We start from the raw sequence: 18352 nt of genomic DNA, 5'->3' as shown, positions 1-18352 counted from the left end.
GTATTTCTAGGTCACGTTCCTGATCAAAATACCTCTCTCTCTCTCTCTCTCTCTCTCTCTCTCTCTCTCTCTCTCTCTCTCTCTCTCTCTCTCTCTCTCTCTCTCTCTCTCTCTCTCTCTCTCTCTCTCTCTCTCTCTCTCTCTCTCTCTCTCTCTCTCTCTCTCACACACACACACACACACACACACACACACACACACACACACACACACACACACACGCCACCCTCACATAGACTCGCTCCGCTGCCCTTTGCTCGTCCCACACCCGCGCCAATCCCTGCTGCCGCTTCCCTGATTCACTGGGGCGCGATGGGGCAACTTTAGGATCAACGTATGATTAGAGTCCCCATGTCCCCGGAGGCTGCTGACGGTGGCGCGGCAGGAGGAGGAGGAGGAGGAGGAGGAGGAGGAGCAGCAGCAGCAGCAGCAGTGAAGGGAACCTTTTAGCAGTAAATTCCAAGTGGGCGATGTTTTGAGAGAGCAAGTGAAATGTGGATGGACGCCACCTTAGACTTTCTTCTTCCCGCTCCAGTGACGCCGTTCATTCCCGGAGTAAGAAGGAACGCGAGGAGAGGTGGTGGTAGTGGTGGTGGTGGTGTTACTGGGGTTGGGCTGAGAGAGAGAGAGAGAGAGAGAGAGAGAGAGAGAGAGAGAGAGAGAGAGAGAGAGAGAGAGAGAGAGAGAGAGAGAGAGAGAGAATCATAACCTAAAATAAAATGTGTGATCAAAACTATCATAAGGAAAGAAATTAACTGTAATGAGAGAAATGACACTTAATTAGGTTGAATCATAAAACACAAATGTAACTCAAAGGTTGATGAGATTGTTAAAAAAAAAAAGAACATTGTTGAATAATGAAAAGAAAAGGGAGGAATAATGTTTCCTTGTCTTGCCACACTCCTGGAGCCTATGTTCACTAATTAATCTTTTGTGCCTCACCTGCCACTTCAACCTAAAATGTTTCTCAGGTAATTCTTTTCTCTATCCCTCCACTTCGGGTCGTTCCGCGTGGTGTGTGTGTGTGTGTGTGTGTGTGTGTGTGTGTGTGTGTGTGTGTGTGTGTGTAAATTGCGCCCTCTTGTTTATGGGTGAATAATTGTGGTGAAAAGAATGGCATTTTTTGACGGTCACTTCAGCAATTTTGTACATTCCTGGTTTAAGCTGCATATTTATGTTGTCTTTTCTCTTTCTCTTTGCAGGTATGTAGCTGTGGAATGCGGTGTTTAGGTGGTGACGTGTACAGTGTTGCATCTGTGTGTCCCCTCGGCCCCTGTCTGCCTGCCGCTGTCCTCCCGCCCCTGACCTCCCGGCCTCCCGTGCCCTCTTCTCGCCTCCTCCATCTGTCTGCTTGATTTCTTGCTCTCAGGCCATCATTAACCTGTCCTTCTCTGTCTCCTCCTCACTGTTCATCTGTGTTCTGGCCTTGTGCTCTTCTTTAACTCTCGCCTTTGGCACTTCCCTCCTATGCCATCCCTCCTCTGATCCCTCCATCAACTCCCCTACATTTCTTCACCCCTCGAGTCGTCCGTCGGTCACGTCCGTGTTCAGTCACGTACTAAAGCCTTCAGGCACAAGTGTCCGTGGCGCCAGGCCCTCCTTTTAGCCACCTCACTAACTCTCCCGGCGAGTACATTCTTATAAGAGTATCCTCTACCAGTATTTGTTCCTCACATACCGTGAACCAATCGCTGCAGGGCTTGTAATCATTCTGACCTCGATTAATTCTAACCTCTGGTCATTTGCGTCTTAAAGAACGTGATTGCCAACTGCTGAGTCTCCCTCGATGCAGTATTCAGCGCGTCGGCTCCTCAGGGACGTCGCTGTCCAGCGTTCACCTCCAGGTTGATAAGGGGACTTGCTGGAATAGCGTCCCCGTTCGCCTCAGTCTCGGTGGGACTGAGGCCACGGCGAGTGCCAAAGAGAGGCTTAGGCTCCCCTAAGCCTGACCCTCGCCCCTTGCTTGTTTATACAAGCCTTCCCATCTCCCATCCCCCACGCCCCTGTTCTCCCGCGGCTCCCCACCATCATCGGTTCGCCCGCCGCTCCCCGTCCTTCTGTCCACAAGAAGTTGCCCCAAAGTTAAATATATTATTGATTAGCAAAGCGACGACGTGCGCCTCCCTCCAATCTCCCTCACAAATAAAATTGTTTACAACTACTAACTCACTCGTTCAGATATATCAGGAAGCACACCATAATATTGAAATGTTGTGTGATCACTATTTGTCTTATTGTAGATACTGAAGTAGTATTGGTCATTGCACAAAGTGTGTTCTTAGCAGGAAGACCGACCCCTCCTGACATGTAAGGTGAAAGTTTTGTGGACAAAGTACACAGTACGGACGTCAAGTTAAGATTGACGATAAGTTTGTACAGTTACTCATTACTTTTTCACGGCGCGTCCACCCCGTCACACCCTCACAGCAGAGCAAGGTGGCCAGGCAGCCGCGCCTCAGGAAGCTTCAGGTGACGTTGATGAGCCGCAGCGTAGAGGTCAGGCCGTGCCGCTGCCCTGCTCCAGGCTGGTCCTTTGCCTCCCTCACACCTCTCACTCATCCCATCATCTTCCTCCTCCACATAACTCCTTCCTCTAGTCCCACCCCCGCCTAACCCAGAGGCCTAGCTTCAGTTTCTGCTGCCTTTCCGATCTCTTCTCTGTGTCTTTTCTTCAACCCCTGCCCGCCTCCTCCCTTCGTTGTGTGTCCGTGAGCCCTTCACCGGTAACCCTGTGGTGGTCGGGCTGGGCTCCTCCGGGCTCGTGCCACGGGTGGGCAGGCGTGGTACGGCCCCCACAGCAGCACATCCGTGTGCAGCACCCACAGGCAGCAGCCGGCCAGCAGCAGCAGCAGCAGTGGCAGCAGGCCTGGCACACACCGCAAGCTGTCGTGTGGCGTAGTCCCGCCCTACACCACCACCATGGCCGCTCCATGTAAGATTGTCAGTGTTGTGTGCATGGTGGCTCTTCCTCATCTCCTGCCCCTCCCACCTAACGCTTGTGACCGTCTCCTCCTCCCCCGCACTCCCTCCCTCCTTCACCCGTGCCACTCCCCGCATGCCGCTGTGCACGCCCTGTAATAGTGCAAGTACCGAGCCAGTGATGTGTCGTGCCGCTTTTGTGCGTTGTGAATTACGGTCCGCACTAACAGAGGGCTTTGTTGTTTCTCTCCGGGCGGGGTGGCGCTGGGCGAGACGCGACGGGATCAGGCTGAACTAAGCTGAGAGGCCTTCAGACACGCCTTCCAACACAATTCCAGGCGACATATACCTTCTTCCCGTCGTCTCAGTGTCAGTTACGGAGGTGCTATCTTGTTCAGTTCTCCGTGGGTGCTCATCCTCAGCCTCCGCCGCCCTCGTCTCGCTCCTCGCCTCCCCGCTCCTTCCCTCCCATTCCAAAGCTGTTTTCCTTGTACGATCTTTTTTTGCCTCCTCCGTAAGCTAAGTGAGTGCAGCCTCGCCCGCTTCCCATCGCCTGGTGAGTAAGTCATTTATTTACCATCTTTTGCTGCCTCATCTTTCTCTCACGTCATGTCCATATTATGAATTCCCTGCATCTCTCTTACGCTGTTATACCATGTCATTCTATCCACACAGATGCTACCAAGTCAATAAGGGACGTGGTACTATTCGCGTTCACTGTTTGGAACGCGAACGCCATCTAGTTTTCGAAAAGGAAATTGTCTATCTCCAGTAACGTCTGCAACGGCCACTTTCAGGCTGGGCGAGGAGGCCGTGTAGGTCGGTAACTCTCGGGTTTATTGTCCTGTGATTCTTGTCTGTGTGAGAAGGGGGAGGATCAACGCAGCGGAGGCGTCGTAGCTGCGGCCAAGCGTTGTGGCGGGGCTCTGTGTGGGAGGTTTGTGGGGCGCTGTGTGCCTGCGCGTCTGCAAGATACGTAGTGATGGTGAGGGCTGTGAAGGCTGTTTATTTGATGACGCAACTGTTCAGGAAGATTCACTAACCTTGTACGTCTTGTCTCTGACTTGCTTTTACCTTCGCTGCGGCAACAAGTGTTTTTAATTCTTTGTCTGGTTTTGGGATTTTCACAAGGAAGGTGCCGGAGTGAGGGACGAGGCAAGGAATACAGACCTTCGATGTGACTTATGTGCTCGCCAGTATTGACACGCTAATGTCGGCACGCGCGTCGACACACACACACACACACACACACACACACACACACACACACACACACACACACACACACACACACACACACACACACACACACACACACAATCACACAATCACACACACAATCACAACACTTACTGCTACTACTACTACTACTACTACTACTACTACTACTACTACTACTACTACTACTACTACTACTACTACTATCACCACCACCACTATCACCACCACTAGTTGCAACACAAACACCACTCTCCTGCAAATACTTCACAACCCCTTTCCAAGTTTACCCTCTTCTTGCCCGTGGCTCATTCGTCTCTTTAAAGTCGATAAAGTTGACGTGTTTTCCCGCTCTTATGTTGTCTTGCTGAGGCTGCGTTGCCTTCCTCGACTCAACACAAGAAAGGTTGGGGAGGGTGAAAGTTTCCTACTGCTCTTAGGTCATGCAGATACTGTATTCAAGTGTCCTAATCTTTCTTAACATCTTGGTAGCAAAGTTTCAGCGATGTCCAGTTGACCCTGACGAAGACCTACTTTTCTGGGTGCTTTGAAAGTCTGAGGTGTTTTTGTAGTGTGTCTGTATCTTTGGCTATCGTTGAAGGGCGTTCTGAGTGTAACTGGGTGGACAGGACTGAATCCAGAATGGCTTAATGGAATCTTCTTGTTGTTTTTATTGTTTACTTGGTATCCTGAAGGTGTTACGAGTCCTTTCCAAGTATTCCTAAGTGTCGTGGTGATATTGGAGTGTTGCGTCTGTGTGTCTGTGTGTTGTGCAAGTGTTTACGTCGTCTGTCATGGCCTCGTTAGTTACCAAAAATGTAAAGATGCATTCCAGTGAGTGCGTTGCGCCATCCACACACTGTTTCCTGCGCCATAAATTGCAGCTTATCTTGTAACTTCCTCCATAACTCTCTGGGTTTTTATATTCTTCCGAGTCTTATTTTCACATCACTCGTAACTTGGTGATGAGTAAAAAACGTTGCTATAATTGTAGCCTTCCATAACGGATCGTTCCATAAGTTAGGACTACTCCACGCCACGCCATTGCTGCTGCTTTGGTGCTGCTGCTGCTGCTGTGCCTGTGGAGAGGGCGGGAGGGGGATGGGGGAAGGGGAATGAGGAATAGGGAGGAAGGGGAGGGGAAAGGAAGGACTGGGATGGTGAAAGAGGAGGAACGTGCCACAGTCTGTTACGTCGTGCAATTGTTTCTTCTTCCCCTCCTTGTTTTGTAGGAAGACGATGAAATAAAAGTTAGAATGCCGTGTTGACCTGTGCTAATGTGGACAAGTGGCGTGAGTTTTAAAGCCCACACTCGTCTTGCAACTCACGAGCTGTTGTACCCTCGGGCGCCTCGGTACATACGCACTACACACTCTTCTCCTCTCAACTCAGGACTCCTCCAACTGCGTGGAAGAGAACTTTGAGCCAGCAGCTGAACAAAGCAAACAGCGAGTGAGGGCTGTGTGCTGGCGGACGGGAGGGGGCTAGGGCGGGAAGTAGGGGTGAGCGAGGGCAGGAAGGATGTGGAAGGGGGGTCGGGGCGGGAAGGAGGGGAAAGGGTCGCATCGTGGCCACTATCACTTTGGCACGGCGCTCCTAATGCACTTTAACTGCGTAATTTGTCGTGCACGGAGACGGGACGTGCAGGAAGGAAGTTGCCTGGCGGTCTTAGCTGGTGGGGTGAAACAGGAGTATGTGTGGGAAGGTGGAGGGAGAGGAGAGGTGATAGGGTGATGGTGGTGTGGAGCATTGCTGAAGCAGGAATAGGGAGGGTCGTTTGGAATGTGGAAGGAATGCTGATTGTTACAGTAGCCCACAGGGTGATGCTGCAACCAGTGGGGCGTGGCATTACTGTTACGTGTGTGTGTGTGTGTGTGTGTGTGTGTAAGGCAAAGGTCATCTCGGAACGTTTTCAGCCCTGAGGGTCTCCTCCTCCTCCTCCTCCTCCTCCTCCTCCTCCTCCTCCTCCTCCTCCTCCTCCTCCTCCTCCTCCTCCCGTACCAGCTTGAGCGCTAGCTGAAATGGATAAGATTCGCACGAAACACGAGCCTGTTGTTGTGATATCTCGAGTAAAATTTATCACCGGGCGTAACTGTTTTCACGAGGATAAGAATATCATGCGAAGGATACACACACACACACACACACACACACACACACACACACACACACACACACACACACACACACACACACACACACACACACACACACACACACACACACACACGCACAAGGATGTAGTGCAGATGCAACGCCTCGAGTGATGAATGATAATTGAGATGAAAATGACATTCTCACGGGGAAAATGCCAATTTAGCATCGTGTATACTGAAGAAAAGTCTCTCTCTCTCTCTCTCTCTCTCTCTCTCCTCTCTCTCTCTCCTCTCTCTCTCTCCTCTCTCTCTCTCCTCTCTCTCTCTCTCTCTCTCTCTCTCTCTCTCTCTCTCTCTCTCTCTTCCCCCCCTCCTCCCTACCTGCCAGTATGAGTTAATTAGTCAGTTCATTACGCCAGTTACCTGATTATGACTCAACACATGTGCGTTTGTTCCCGTGTGTTAGAGAGAGAGAGAGAGAGAGAGAGAGAGAGAGAGAGAGAGAGAGAGAGAGAGAGAGAGAGAGAGGAGAGAGAGAGAGAGAATAATCTGTTCGTCATTCCGTCAAATTCACTTAAGCCTAACTGACATACGTAGCTTGAGAGAAAAAAAAAAAAAACGAAAAAAAAGAAACAAACTCAAACTTCTCCATATCTTTGACTTTTAGCTGCGAGTTTTCCTTTTTTTTATCAGTTTTGTCAGAGAGAGAGAGAGAGAGAGAGAGAGAGAGAGAGAGAGAGAGAGAGAGGGGTGAGAAGCAAGCATGTCTTCTATCTCTCATGTTCGTTCCCAGGCAAAGACGAGGCATAACGTTGTAAGTTCATAATACAGAGGTGCATACAATCGTGCTCTCGAGTTCAGTTAGTAACCTGTATTCGCTGCCACTGTGTTAGGTAAGGATACACTTGTAATACTGCTGTAAGAAGAACTGACAATCTGCCACCTGGTTTTGTAAGCTTAGTAGCGCAGAAGACTCATCAATAAAGGAAAACGCTTAGCACAATGAAAGGAAATCATTCACAAATTACTGGTTGAGGATGATAGGTAGAAATGGGGAAATAGGTATGCATGTTTTATACAGTGATTGCTACGTGTAGGCCTGATGACTTCTTGCAGCTTCCCTTATTTTATCTCAGGGACAGCAGTGTGTAAGTTTAAACGACGCCGTGCAGCTTCTCTGATTTTCGTCTGTTCGTACTTTGTCATTAGCCAGAACTGCATATGAAGCAGCCTCAGCCTCGACCTTAAACAGAACACCCACTCTAGAATATCACCAGATTACATTATTAACCTTAATTAACTTGAATATACACACACAAGATTTGGGCTGGTAATAGATAACTTGATTCTCCACTGCTTACTTCCAAATACGATGCCGGCACCGGAATATTACCTGATTGCTTTAGTAGCCTTAATTAACCTGAATATATACGCAAGGTTCAGGTGACGGAGAGGTTGATTCCTCGTCGCATTAACGCCGTATTGCTGTAATAATCTCCAATTGGGGCAGCATCCAGACTCTCATCCCCCGGGCAGCGCTGCGTGGCTCCCTGGAGTGTGACCTTGGATGAATCGGCCATAAATTGTATTAAAACGTTTAGCCTCCTTTATGTTTTTACTCTCATATCTCTCCCGCGCAGCCCAGCCTCGACCTTGATGGCTGAGTAATGTCTGGCTGCCGGAGAGTTGTGAGGCAGGCGGGAGACACTGCTGGTAGGGCGGCGGCGACGGTGGTGGTGGTGGTGGTGGTAGTGGTAGTGGTGGTTATGAAGATAGTGGCGGTGAAACTGCTGGTGGTGATAATGAGTGAGAGAAAAATAAGGCTGCAATTAAATGGCTGGGATTCGAGTCTTGAATGATTTATATTGGTAATGTGGAGACTTTCAAGTTTCACCTCTATTCTGTCCACCTCTCTAATGCAAGAATTAACCAGTATTCTCAATCTTTAACCACTTTTCTGGTAAACAATGAAACTCCTTGCCTGCTTCTGTATTTCCCTTTTCCTATGACTTGAATTTTTCAGTAGGGAGGTTTCAAGACATCCTCTAACTTTGGAAAACCCATTTGCCCGTTTTCTTTGGGGACTGGCACCTCAGTGGACCTTTTCTCTTTCTCTACTTCCTTTTAGTTGCCCTAGGCCAGAGCCCCGTCTTACATAGAAAAGAAGGAATAGCCATGTCTGTGTTGCAGGTGGGGTATACAGAGGCCCGCCAGGTGTGGGTGGCGGCGGTACAAGGTTAAGCTGGTGTTCGGGGCCTTTAAGTTTGTGCCGCCCTGCTACTAATCCAGGTGTATCAGCCCGCAGGTGAGCTTCGCGCCGGAGGTCATATTTCGCGGGGCTGCAGTTCAGTTTGCGCGGCGGGGGGAGGCATAATGCACCTCCAGGCCTGAATTTCCCATGGCTTGCGGGATACATTTTTCCCCCCTCGCAAGACACGGGCGGTGGTGGCTGTATCTCAACCCTTTTGGTGCTGGACATGTTTCATCCATAATCCCTTAGCATTTTCAGACATGTATTTCCTGTACTGAAGTCTCTTATTCGGTTTACAGCCTAGAGAATAGAGGATTAAGTTTTTTTTTTGCAACCATTTCAGTGCTGAACCTTTTTTTGCCATAATGCTTTAGAAATTTCAGACATATTTCGTACTAAAGTATGTTATTTAGTTTCGTATCCTAGAAAATCGAAAAATCAACCTCTAATGATTCTCTCTCTCCTCTATACGTCATGCAAACTTCATTCATTCCTACACTACGTTGAATGTTCCCAAAAGACAACTATAGCAGTCACAGGGTTAACTTAAACTCCCAGCCGGGTTACGTCTCGCACAACGGAGCACCACCACCACCACCACTACCACCACCACCACTACCACCAGCATATTTTTCGAGGGATAAAGAAAATACATTCTACATAGTCCGAAGAAGAACATTTGACGCTGACAGCGACTATTCTTTTCAAGGCAGGGGACCATATTTCACTTGGACCAAGAAGTTTATTTGACACAGACAGGGGGATCTGTTTTCCACGGCTGGAGGGGGTATAATTTACACGCCCAGGGGGTATAATTCACACGGTCCGGGTGAGGGGGAGAGAGAGAGAGAGAGAGAGAGAGAGAGAGAGAGAGAGAGAGAGAGAGAGAGAGAGAGAGAGAGAGAGAGAGAGAGAGAGAGAGAGAGATTCAGTATCTATCGAGGTTCTTGAGCAAGCGACGAGCCAACCATCAGATGCCGGCCTCGCTTGATGGCTGAGACAGGCAGTGAACATGTCCTCCTCCTCCTCCTCCTCCTCCTCCTCCTCCTCCTCCTCCTCCTCCTCCTCCTCCTCCTCCTCCAGCTGACAAATTGTGTGGCCGGAGGGTGAGAGCAAAAGGGAAGGGGAGCGAGGGGGGAATGTAGGGGGATAAAGAATGGGAGAAGGGTGGCAGAGAGGGTAAAAGGAGTGAGAGGTTGGAAGAGGAATGAGGAGCATGGGAGGACTGTAAAAAGAGTGAAAGCTACGAAGGACTGGAGGGAATGGAAAGGGCCAGACACAGACACAGACACACACACACACAGAGAGAGAGAGAGAGAGAGAGAGAGAGAGAGGAAAGTGAACGGATGCAGTGTAAGGGAGAGAGGTCAAAAGCCAGCCAATATTGCTAAAGTTAATGATAAATATTGTGTTTGGGAGAAAAGTTAGTTGTTAACGAGTTGAATAGAATATGAGGAAGATAAGAAGAACAAGAACAAGAAGAACAGGAAGTGAACATGAGAGTAGAAACGAAAGATAAAGAAAAATAGTGTATGGGTAAATTAAACGGTAGCGAAATTAAAGAACAAGAACAAGAACAAGACGGGAAAAAGAAGAAGAAAAATATGAAAGACAGAAAAAACAGATCTACGTACAATAACAAAGGAAACAAAAACGAAACAAAGGAAAACACAATAAAAAAAAATCAACCAGAAAAAAAGACAGCAACAACAATAATACAAAAAAAAGCAAGACCAGAGAAAGAAACTAAACAAGCAAGCAAGTAAGAGAAAGGGAGATAGTGGGGGCGAATAGGCGAAAAGAACCGAAGGGAGCATATAGAGTCAAAATAGGGCTACGTAATACTTCTCCTGGGCTTCCTGTGAGGGGCATCATCCTTACGGCTCCCAAGGGCACTGGGCTTACGGGCACTGGAATAAAAAGGACACGAGATCATAAGCCCTCTCACCGCCCAGTCAGCCCCGCGGAAAAACAAGGTGAAGAGGAAAAGTGAGAAAAAAAAAAGAATACCAAATTTCTAGCAAAGAAGGCTGAGTTTTTTCTTTACGTAAGAATTAGGTTAAGGAAGGAAAAAAAAAATAATGATATGTTATGGAGAAGAGTAGGATGAAGAATAAAGGGGCGAAAAAAGAAAGAAAATGAAGGATAAGTGAGGGAAAGGTTAAGGTCAAAGAATAAAAGATAAAACGTGGAAAGAACGAAGGAGAAAAATAGAATGATAAAACGAGAGAAAAAATTAAGGGTAAGAAAGAGAAAGGAGAAGGAAGAGGAGGTGGAGGATGTGAAAGAGAAAGAGAAGTGGAAGGCACGAAGGAGAAAATAGGATAAGAAAGAGAGAAAAAAAAAATAAGAAGAAAAGAAGAGGAATGTGACAGTAGCTCATTTCATCAAAAAAAGAGAGAAAAAAAGAAAGAAAAAGAAAATTCTGCTACAGAAGGAGAGACGCGACATAATTCAAGTGTGTAGAAAGACGATTCTTCTGATAAGCTACTCTCTCTCTCTCTCTCTCTCTCTCTCGCTCTCGCTCTCTCCGCTCCTCTCCACTCTCAAGTCTTCAAGTGGACTGGATGACAAACCTCTGGAAATTCTGGTTCTGTGTTCGCTGTCCACTGTGATGATAAAATGTCCGTAATTTGTCCTCCACACGAAAACCATCTTGTCGAAAAATCTTTTATGCATGTTGCGAGGCATTTTGGGGCCGCGGTTTTACATGATGGGTGATTATTCCCTTTGTGAAGAGTCGTGGATCCTTCTGAGGGTTGTGGTGGTGGTGGTGAGGGAAGACGGTTTTTATGCGTGTTTCTGCTAGGGTGAGTGGTGATCGGTGGTGGTGGTGATAAGTGGGTGGTGGTGGTGGGTGTGATGTAGTACGTACTTTCCTGTTTGTTGCCTTGTGTTTAGTGGGTGAGTGGTGAGTGTTAAGTGGGTTATGTGATACTGTAGTAGTAGTAGTTGTTGTGGTGATGGTGGTGGTGGTGGTAGTAGTCATAGTAGCAGACCGTCTTCATCTTAATAAATTCCAACCACGAAGATTCTCGAGTAAAAGTTTTCTCTCATGGAAAAAAAAAAAAAAGAGAAAAGGTAAGAAAAAGAAAACGAAGCCTAACCTAATTTAATCTATCGTGAAGGAAATTATATTGAAGGAAATCTTAAAAGTGAAGTATTCAGGTAGGAAATTTACCTGGTAGGAGATGAACTTAAGGTGAACGGGATAAGTAGTAGTAGTAGTAGTAATAACAGCAGCAGTAGTAGTAGTAGTTCTCGTTCACTATAGAATACAAGTGGTGTTCTCAGTGCTGGCGGTGGCCGGTAGTAGTAGTAATAGTAGTAAAAGTAGTAGTAGTAGTAGTAGTAGTAGTAGTACTCGAAATTCTCGTTCACTGTGCGATAAAAGTGGTGGTAGTGGTGGCGGTGGTGGCGGGCATCGAAGTAGTGTTTAAGTACCAGCGGTGTGATGTTACCGGTGGGCCAGTGCGTTGCGAGCGGGAAGCAGCGGCAGCGGTGGGGAGGGAGGGAGGCCAGGCGGGCTGCGGTGGGCGGTGTGGGCAGGGAGGGAAGGGCGGGTGGGCGTGCAAGGATCGTATATCAACAGCAGGCGGCCTTGTGCATAATAACGCCCTGCCTTTTTCCTTCTCCGTCTTCTCTCCCTCCATGCTTCCCTCCTCCTCTCTCCCTTCCGTCCGTCCGTTCCTCTTCTCTTACCTCCCTCTCCCTCTCCCTCCCCTCTCACCTGCTTCGCCTCATTCTCCATATTTTTTCTCCTAATTTTTCCTTGCTATTCTTTTCTTTAGCTGCGTAATTTTCCTCTCATTTAACTTATTTTTTCCGTTTCAAATTCCTCTCTCTCATGTTTCGGATCAACTTGGAAGGAGGAGGAGGAGGAAGAGAGAGAGAGAGAGGAGGAGAAAGAGAGAAAAGAGATGGAGGAAAAGGAGGACCACAAGGAAGACGAAATTGGGGAAGACAAGGCGGAGTGGGTGATGGTGGAGGTGGAGACGGTAATGGTGGTGATGGTTGTGGTCGTAGTGTGGTAGTGGTAGAAAGAGTTCCTGTCGTAGTAGTAGTAGTAGTAGTAGTGGTGATGGTGGTGGTGTAGAAAGGAAGTAGGAGTGGAATTTTTCAATACTGCAACTTTCCCGCCGCCTCCACCCTCGTTCGTTCCTCCTTTTCCTCCTTTTCCTCCTCCTCCTCCTCCTCCTCCTCTACTTTATATCTCCTTTTCCAGGTTCCCTTGAGCGCCACCCTCCTTCGTTTCCCTTCCTTATTCCCTTCGCTCCAGCCTTCCCTCCTCCTCCACCTCCTCCTCTCTCCTCCATTCCAGCCCTGCCTCGCCCGCTCCGCTTCTTCGCCAGCGAGAAACAAACGCTCTCTCTCGAAGCAAACAATTGACTATCGTTTACACCGTTGGCGTCGCTCTTAGTGCCTCACGCCCTGCTCTCTCCGCCAGGCATTCATCTCAAGCTGTGTTATGACCTCGTTTTGAGAGAGAGAGAGAGAGAGAGAGAGAGAGAGAGAGAGAGAGAGAGAGAGAGAGAGAGAGAGAGAGAGAGAGAGAAATGGTGGTGTAATGCCTTTTTTTTTGTATTTTTCTTGTGTGTGTGTGTGTGTGTTTAGTTTTCTATTTCCCCATGTGTGTCTTGAGTTTTTTCTTATATTCTTTCCCTTTCTCTCTCTCTCTCTCTCTCTCTCTCTCTCTCTCTCTCTCTCTCTCTCTCTCTCTCTCTCTCTCTCTCTCTCTCTCTCTCTCTCTCTCTCTCTCTCTCTCTCTCTCTCTCTCTCTCTCTCTCTCTCTCTCTCGCTACTCCTCCTTTCCTTCTTACAATATCATAACTAACTTAACCTCTTACTTTACTTTACTGCTTTCCCTTTCCTTTCAATTCACTCCTTACCTGCGCTTTCCCTTCCCCCTTTTCTTCCGCTAATACTCGAGAAAGAGAAACAGTCACATCCAGCCATTATTTTTACTCCCCCTGACCAATCTACGTCCTTTTCTTGACCATTATCCGTGTAGCTCGTCGCGTAGCTTCACCTCAAGGGATCGTGGCGGTCAAGTTAGGTCAGGATAGGTCAGGTTATGCATTGCGCTGTTCTCTTTCAACCTTTGTCATAAATTCTCGAGAGTCCACTTGTTAACTTAGGGTAGGCCAGCGGAAGGAAGGAAGGAAGGGAAGGGAAGGGAAGGAAGGAGGAGTAAGGGTGGGTCAGGTCAGGAGGGATTTTCAATGTGGTATGGGAGGGGGATGGAGGAACGGAATGGGTGGTTAGGGAAGGAAAGTATCAATAAAGGAAGGTCAAGTAGGAAAGGGGGAAGAATGGAGGAAGTGGAGAAGGAAGGGAAAATGAATATACGGACAGAAATGAGAAGAATATTGATGAAAGAAAGTAAAGTTGATGGAGGAAGGGAATGGATGGTTAAAGAATGAAAATGTTGGGAAAGGAAGGTCTCGAGAAGGGAAAACGGGAGGAATGCACAGACAAAACTGAGAAACAATATTGAAAGAAAGTAAAGAAGATGGAGAAATATAACAGATCGTAAGGGAATGATAATAAACGAGGTAAGGAAAGGTAAAAATAAAAGGAAGGAAAGATTTAGGGACAAATTACTTGCAAATGAGGAAAATATTGAGAAAAGGGAAATAAAGGTTATGCGGAATGAGGAGCAATGACGAAAATAATAATGAAGAAAGGTCAAGACAGAAAGGAAGAAGAATGCAAGAATAAATGATTTGCGAATAAGAAAAGTTGATAGAGAGAGAGAGAGAGAGAGAGAGAGAGAGAGAGAGAGAGAGAGAGAGAGAGAGAGAGAGAGAGAGAGAGAGAGACACAGGGAACATAATATAACAATGAATCAAGGTTAGGAAGGAAGAGGAGATGGAAGATTGTAGTGATGAAAAGCATTAGAATGAAAAAGAACATTGATGAAGACGGGAAATAAGAGGATGGACGATGATAGATATTATCGAATGGAAAATACAGCTACTGAAGAATAACTGAGAAATGAGAAATGCTGTAATAAAAGAGAATTTGAGAAATAAAACGAAATTAGAAGGTTTTTCAAGACGTACAGAAGTGCAGAGAGCATTGGAAAAGTGCAGTGCTAGAGAGAGAGAGAGAGAGAGAGAGAGAGAGAGAGAGAGAGAGAGAGAGAGAGAGAGAGAGAGAGAGAGAGAGAGAGAGAGAGAGAGAGAGAGAGAGAGAGAGAGACAGGGAACATAATATAACAATGAATCAAGGTTAGGAAGGAAGAGGAGATGGAAGATTGTAGTGATGAAAAGCATTAGAATGAAAAAGAACATTGATGAAGACGGGAAATAAGAGGATGGACGATGATAGATATTATCGAATGGAAAATACAGCTACTGAAGAATAACTGAGAAATGAGAAATGCTGTAATAAAAGAGAATTTGAGAAATAAAACGAAATTAGAAGGTTTTTCAAGACGTACAGAAGTGCAGAGAGCATTGGAAAAGTGCAGTGCGAGAGAGAGAGAGAGAGAGAGAGAGAGAGAGAGAGAGAGAGAGAGAGAGAGAGAGAGAGAGAGAGAGAGAGAGAGAGGAGGAAGGAACCTAAGGAGGAGGAAGGTGGCCAGCACTTAACTATAATGAATAATGTAAAAGGTGGACGGAGGTGCTGGGATAAGGAGGAAGTGAAGGAGGAGGAAGAGGAGGAGCGTGCGAATGAGGGAGGAGGGAAGCAAGGATGAGGTGGGCGTGGGAGCGTGTCGGGTGCCTTCTAGTGCTCCGCGGGGCCTAATAATATGCTCCAGGATATATTCTTCTCGATATATGTTCAATGAGGCAAAGAAAAGAGCGTAAGGAGATGCAGAAGGTGGAGGGAGAAGACTTAAAGCAGGAGCAGAATGAAGGAGGAGGAATTAAAGAAGATATTTAAGCAAGATGCACTGGAGGAAGAGGAAAGGGACACAAAGGAAAAACAAATAGCAGCAGATTTGTAACCGTTTGTCGGGACTAAACTAACATACAGTGAGGAAAGGATAAATAAAAGAGAGAAAGGAAAAGACGAAAGGTGTAGGTAGAGGAGGATATCAGTTTTGTATAGCGAGATTAGGTTACAGGTTAAGGAAAAATTGAGGCTTATTATAACCTGTTTCAGTGTTAATCAGTCTCTCTCGCAATCACTTTAAATATTTTGAAACACTTTTTCCTTTGCACTACGGCCTCATAAATAGAGATATACAGCCCAGGAAAGACAGAATTACCCCACTTCTTTTATTTTTCTTGCATCCATTCAATTAAATATTCACATCACTCTGAATCTTAAGACACTGCAGCCATAACAATAGGAGTATTAATGATGTTGATGACGATTTAATTGAAAGACAAATGCTAAGTAAATATACAGGAGATGAGAGTTGTTTCTGTAAGGAATTGGATAGTGGCAGGAAGGAAGCTATCATGAAAAAAAAAATATTTGGTAACGTCTAAAAAGGGATTAAGAGTCAAGGGGAAGGGAGTGAGAGACGTTTTTAGGTAGTGACTGATCTATTGAATTTTTAGCAGCAAGGTGAGGAGAGAAGCAAGGTTTTATAGAAGGGTATTTAGGTTAGATTACATTAGTTCATGTCTAGAAGGGCTTAGGAGTCGAGAGAGAGAGAGAGAGAGAGAGAGAGAGAGAGAGAGAGAGAGAGAGAGAGAGAGAGAGAGAGAGAGAGAGAGAGAGAGAGAGAGAGAGAGAGAGAGAGGTTTACAGGTATTGATTGATGTATTGAATTTTCCAGCAATAAGGTAATAATGCCCCGGATGCTTTTAGGTGAACGTATAAAATGTTGAAAGTTATACATCCGTTGATTTGACTTCATCCGAGACGCTGTGGGTTGCGCCTCTCTGGTTCGTGAATTTAGAGGAGGAGGAGGAGAAGCAGGAGCAAGAGGAAAGGGAGGTGAATGAGAATATGGAGGAGAAGGAGGAGGAGAAGGAGGAAAGGGAGGTGAATGAGAAGATGGAGGAGGAGGAGGAGGAGGAGGAGGAGGAGGAGGAGGAGGAGGAGGAGGAGGAGTTGGTGGTCCCACGTGCCGGACCACTTTCGAGAATTTGCAGTTTAATCAAGAATTGTTACTGGGAATTTGTGGGCCATCTTAGTCTCTCTCTCTCTCTCTCTCTCTCTCTCTCTCTCTCTCTCTCTCTCTCTCTCTCTCTCTCTCTCTCTCTCTCTCTCTCTCTCTCTCTCTCTCTCTCTCTCTCTCTCGTTATGGTGTCGTGCTTTAAGTGAAATATCGTCAATTTAATATCCCGCCCATGAGAAGTTGAGGCGCAATAAATATAACAAGAAAAATACAAGAAATTTCAGGATTTTGTGGATGTGATGTTAATAAATAAAACTGAAATGTTAGTGGAAAATTAAATACATCAGCGTGTCGACCTGATTATTAATGATTAAAATGTGCCGAAATTAATTGCCAGAGTAGGTCAGCTATTTTTTGTGTTTTATTTAATTTTACTCTATGTATTTTATTTATTTTTTTTATATGTAAAGAGTAAAAGTGTTGACAATGTAAAGAGTAAAAGTGTTGACAATCATAATCAATAATAGATAATAAAATCAATCAATAATAAAATCAATTCCTAGGGTATATAATGATCATAATAGAAAGGCCATCTTTATTTTTCCTTCGTCTTAAATATTTTATTTAATTTGTTCCTAATTATGCTAAAAGAGAAAATGTTTGGAAAGACGAATTGTGATTGTGCATTTATTTATTTTTTTATTATTCGCGATGAAACATTTAGATAGTTTAATATAGAATTCGTGCTTAAATCACTTACGTAAACCTGAAATAGTGTTTATGAAGGAAAAAAAGTGTTCTGTATTTCACTTACTGATTTATTTTTTATTTTGATTCACGGGACGAAAAAGTGTAAACAGACAGTTATAAAAGCATAATTCTTAAAAAAAAAAAAAAAAAACATACAAAATCAAAATACAGAAGCTAACTTAAGGAACACCCAATAACCAACCGAAGAAACCTGATCACCATTATATTAAACAAACAAATATAAATCACTTACAACTTATAGAACCGAAATACCGAAGCTAACCCAAGAACCAGCCAAGGAAACCTGATCAGCATTCTCCCCCACGCACCGCCGGGCCTCCCTGACTCGCCACACGGAGGGAACTGGCAGACGTAATCTTCACTTTTAGCGCGAGTGACGAAGATGGAGAGTGGCTGAAAACAGATTAGCTTAACCTCTGTACTGCGTAAAAATCCTTGAAGCCGTGATGAGAGAGCGGCTTGATGAATGGCTACGGATTACCGCCCTGGGGTGTGAGTGTTGCTAACTAAACGCACCTCACTCAATTTGCTGACAATACTCACGCTGGCTTTGTAAATGGAGTGGTGATGCCCTAATCCTCACTTACTCACTCAAGGGCAAGGCTGCTGAGTGCCCGGGACTTGCCACTGTTTTATCACTGTTTGCTTCTGGCTAGATAGAGAGCGTCAATCACAAACAGCCAGGTGGTATAAACAAGCCCGATGTTGACTTTTTTTCATCGTGTTCCTTACTTTTTTTTATCTTTCTCTGCTTTGTTTACATTAGATTAGATCAGAGTTTGGATTTTTTTTTACTTCGGCTAGGATTAGGTGATTTTATTAAGTTCTATGTGTTATTACTAGTGTTTTTTTTGCAATCAGTGACTTATTTATTGTGTTTAGTATTATCACTGCTTAAAAGTTGCAGTTTTATACAATACAATACAATTACAATCAAATACTTTAAGTTCCAAGAGATCATATGGATTCTAAAGGTTAATTCTCTCTCTCTCTCTCTCTCTCTCTCTCTCTCTCTCTCTCTCTCTCTCTCTCTCTCTCTCTCTCTCTCTCTCTCTCTCTCTCTCTCTCTCTCTC

At 45.8% G+C, this 18352-nt stretch overlaps 1 protein-coding gene across 7 annotated transcripts in view; it reads left to right on the top strand.

Annotated features, from left to right (window-relative positions):
- Positions 1-1182: 1182 nt before the first annotated feature.
- Positions 1183-18352, top strand: part of LOC135114196 (calmodulin-binding transcription activator 1-like) — a 182597-nt gene continuing 165427 nt past the window's right edge. For 3 of the 7 annotated variants that reach the window (XM_064029939.1, XM_064029936.1, XM_064029942.1), the window contains exon 1: positions 1183-2932. In XM_064029939.1, the coding sequence (XP_063886009.1) occupies positions 2920-2932 (13 nt within the window). In that variant the 5' untranslated portion in view covers positions 1183-2919. The remainder of the gene's footprint in view (positions 2933-18352) is intronic. The other 4 variants (XM_064029937.1, XM_064029943.1, XM_064029941.1 and 1 more) reach the window with 2 other exon arrangements.

Source organism: Scylla paramamosain, chromosome 27 (genome assembly GCF_035594125.1).
Source record: "Scylla paramamosain isolate STU-SP2022 chromosome 27, ASM3559412v1, whole genome shotgun sequence".
In the NCBI taxonomy this organism is placed as follows: Eukaryota; Metazoa; Arthropoda; class Malacostraca; order Decapoda; family Portunidae; genus Scylla; species Scylla paramamosain.
This window is presented reverse-complemented; position numbering and strand designations above follow the sequence as displayed.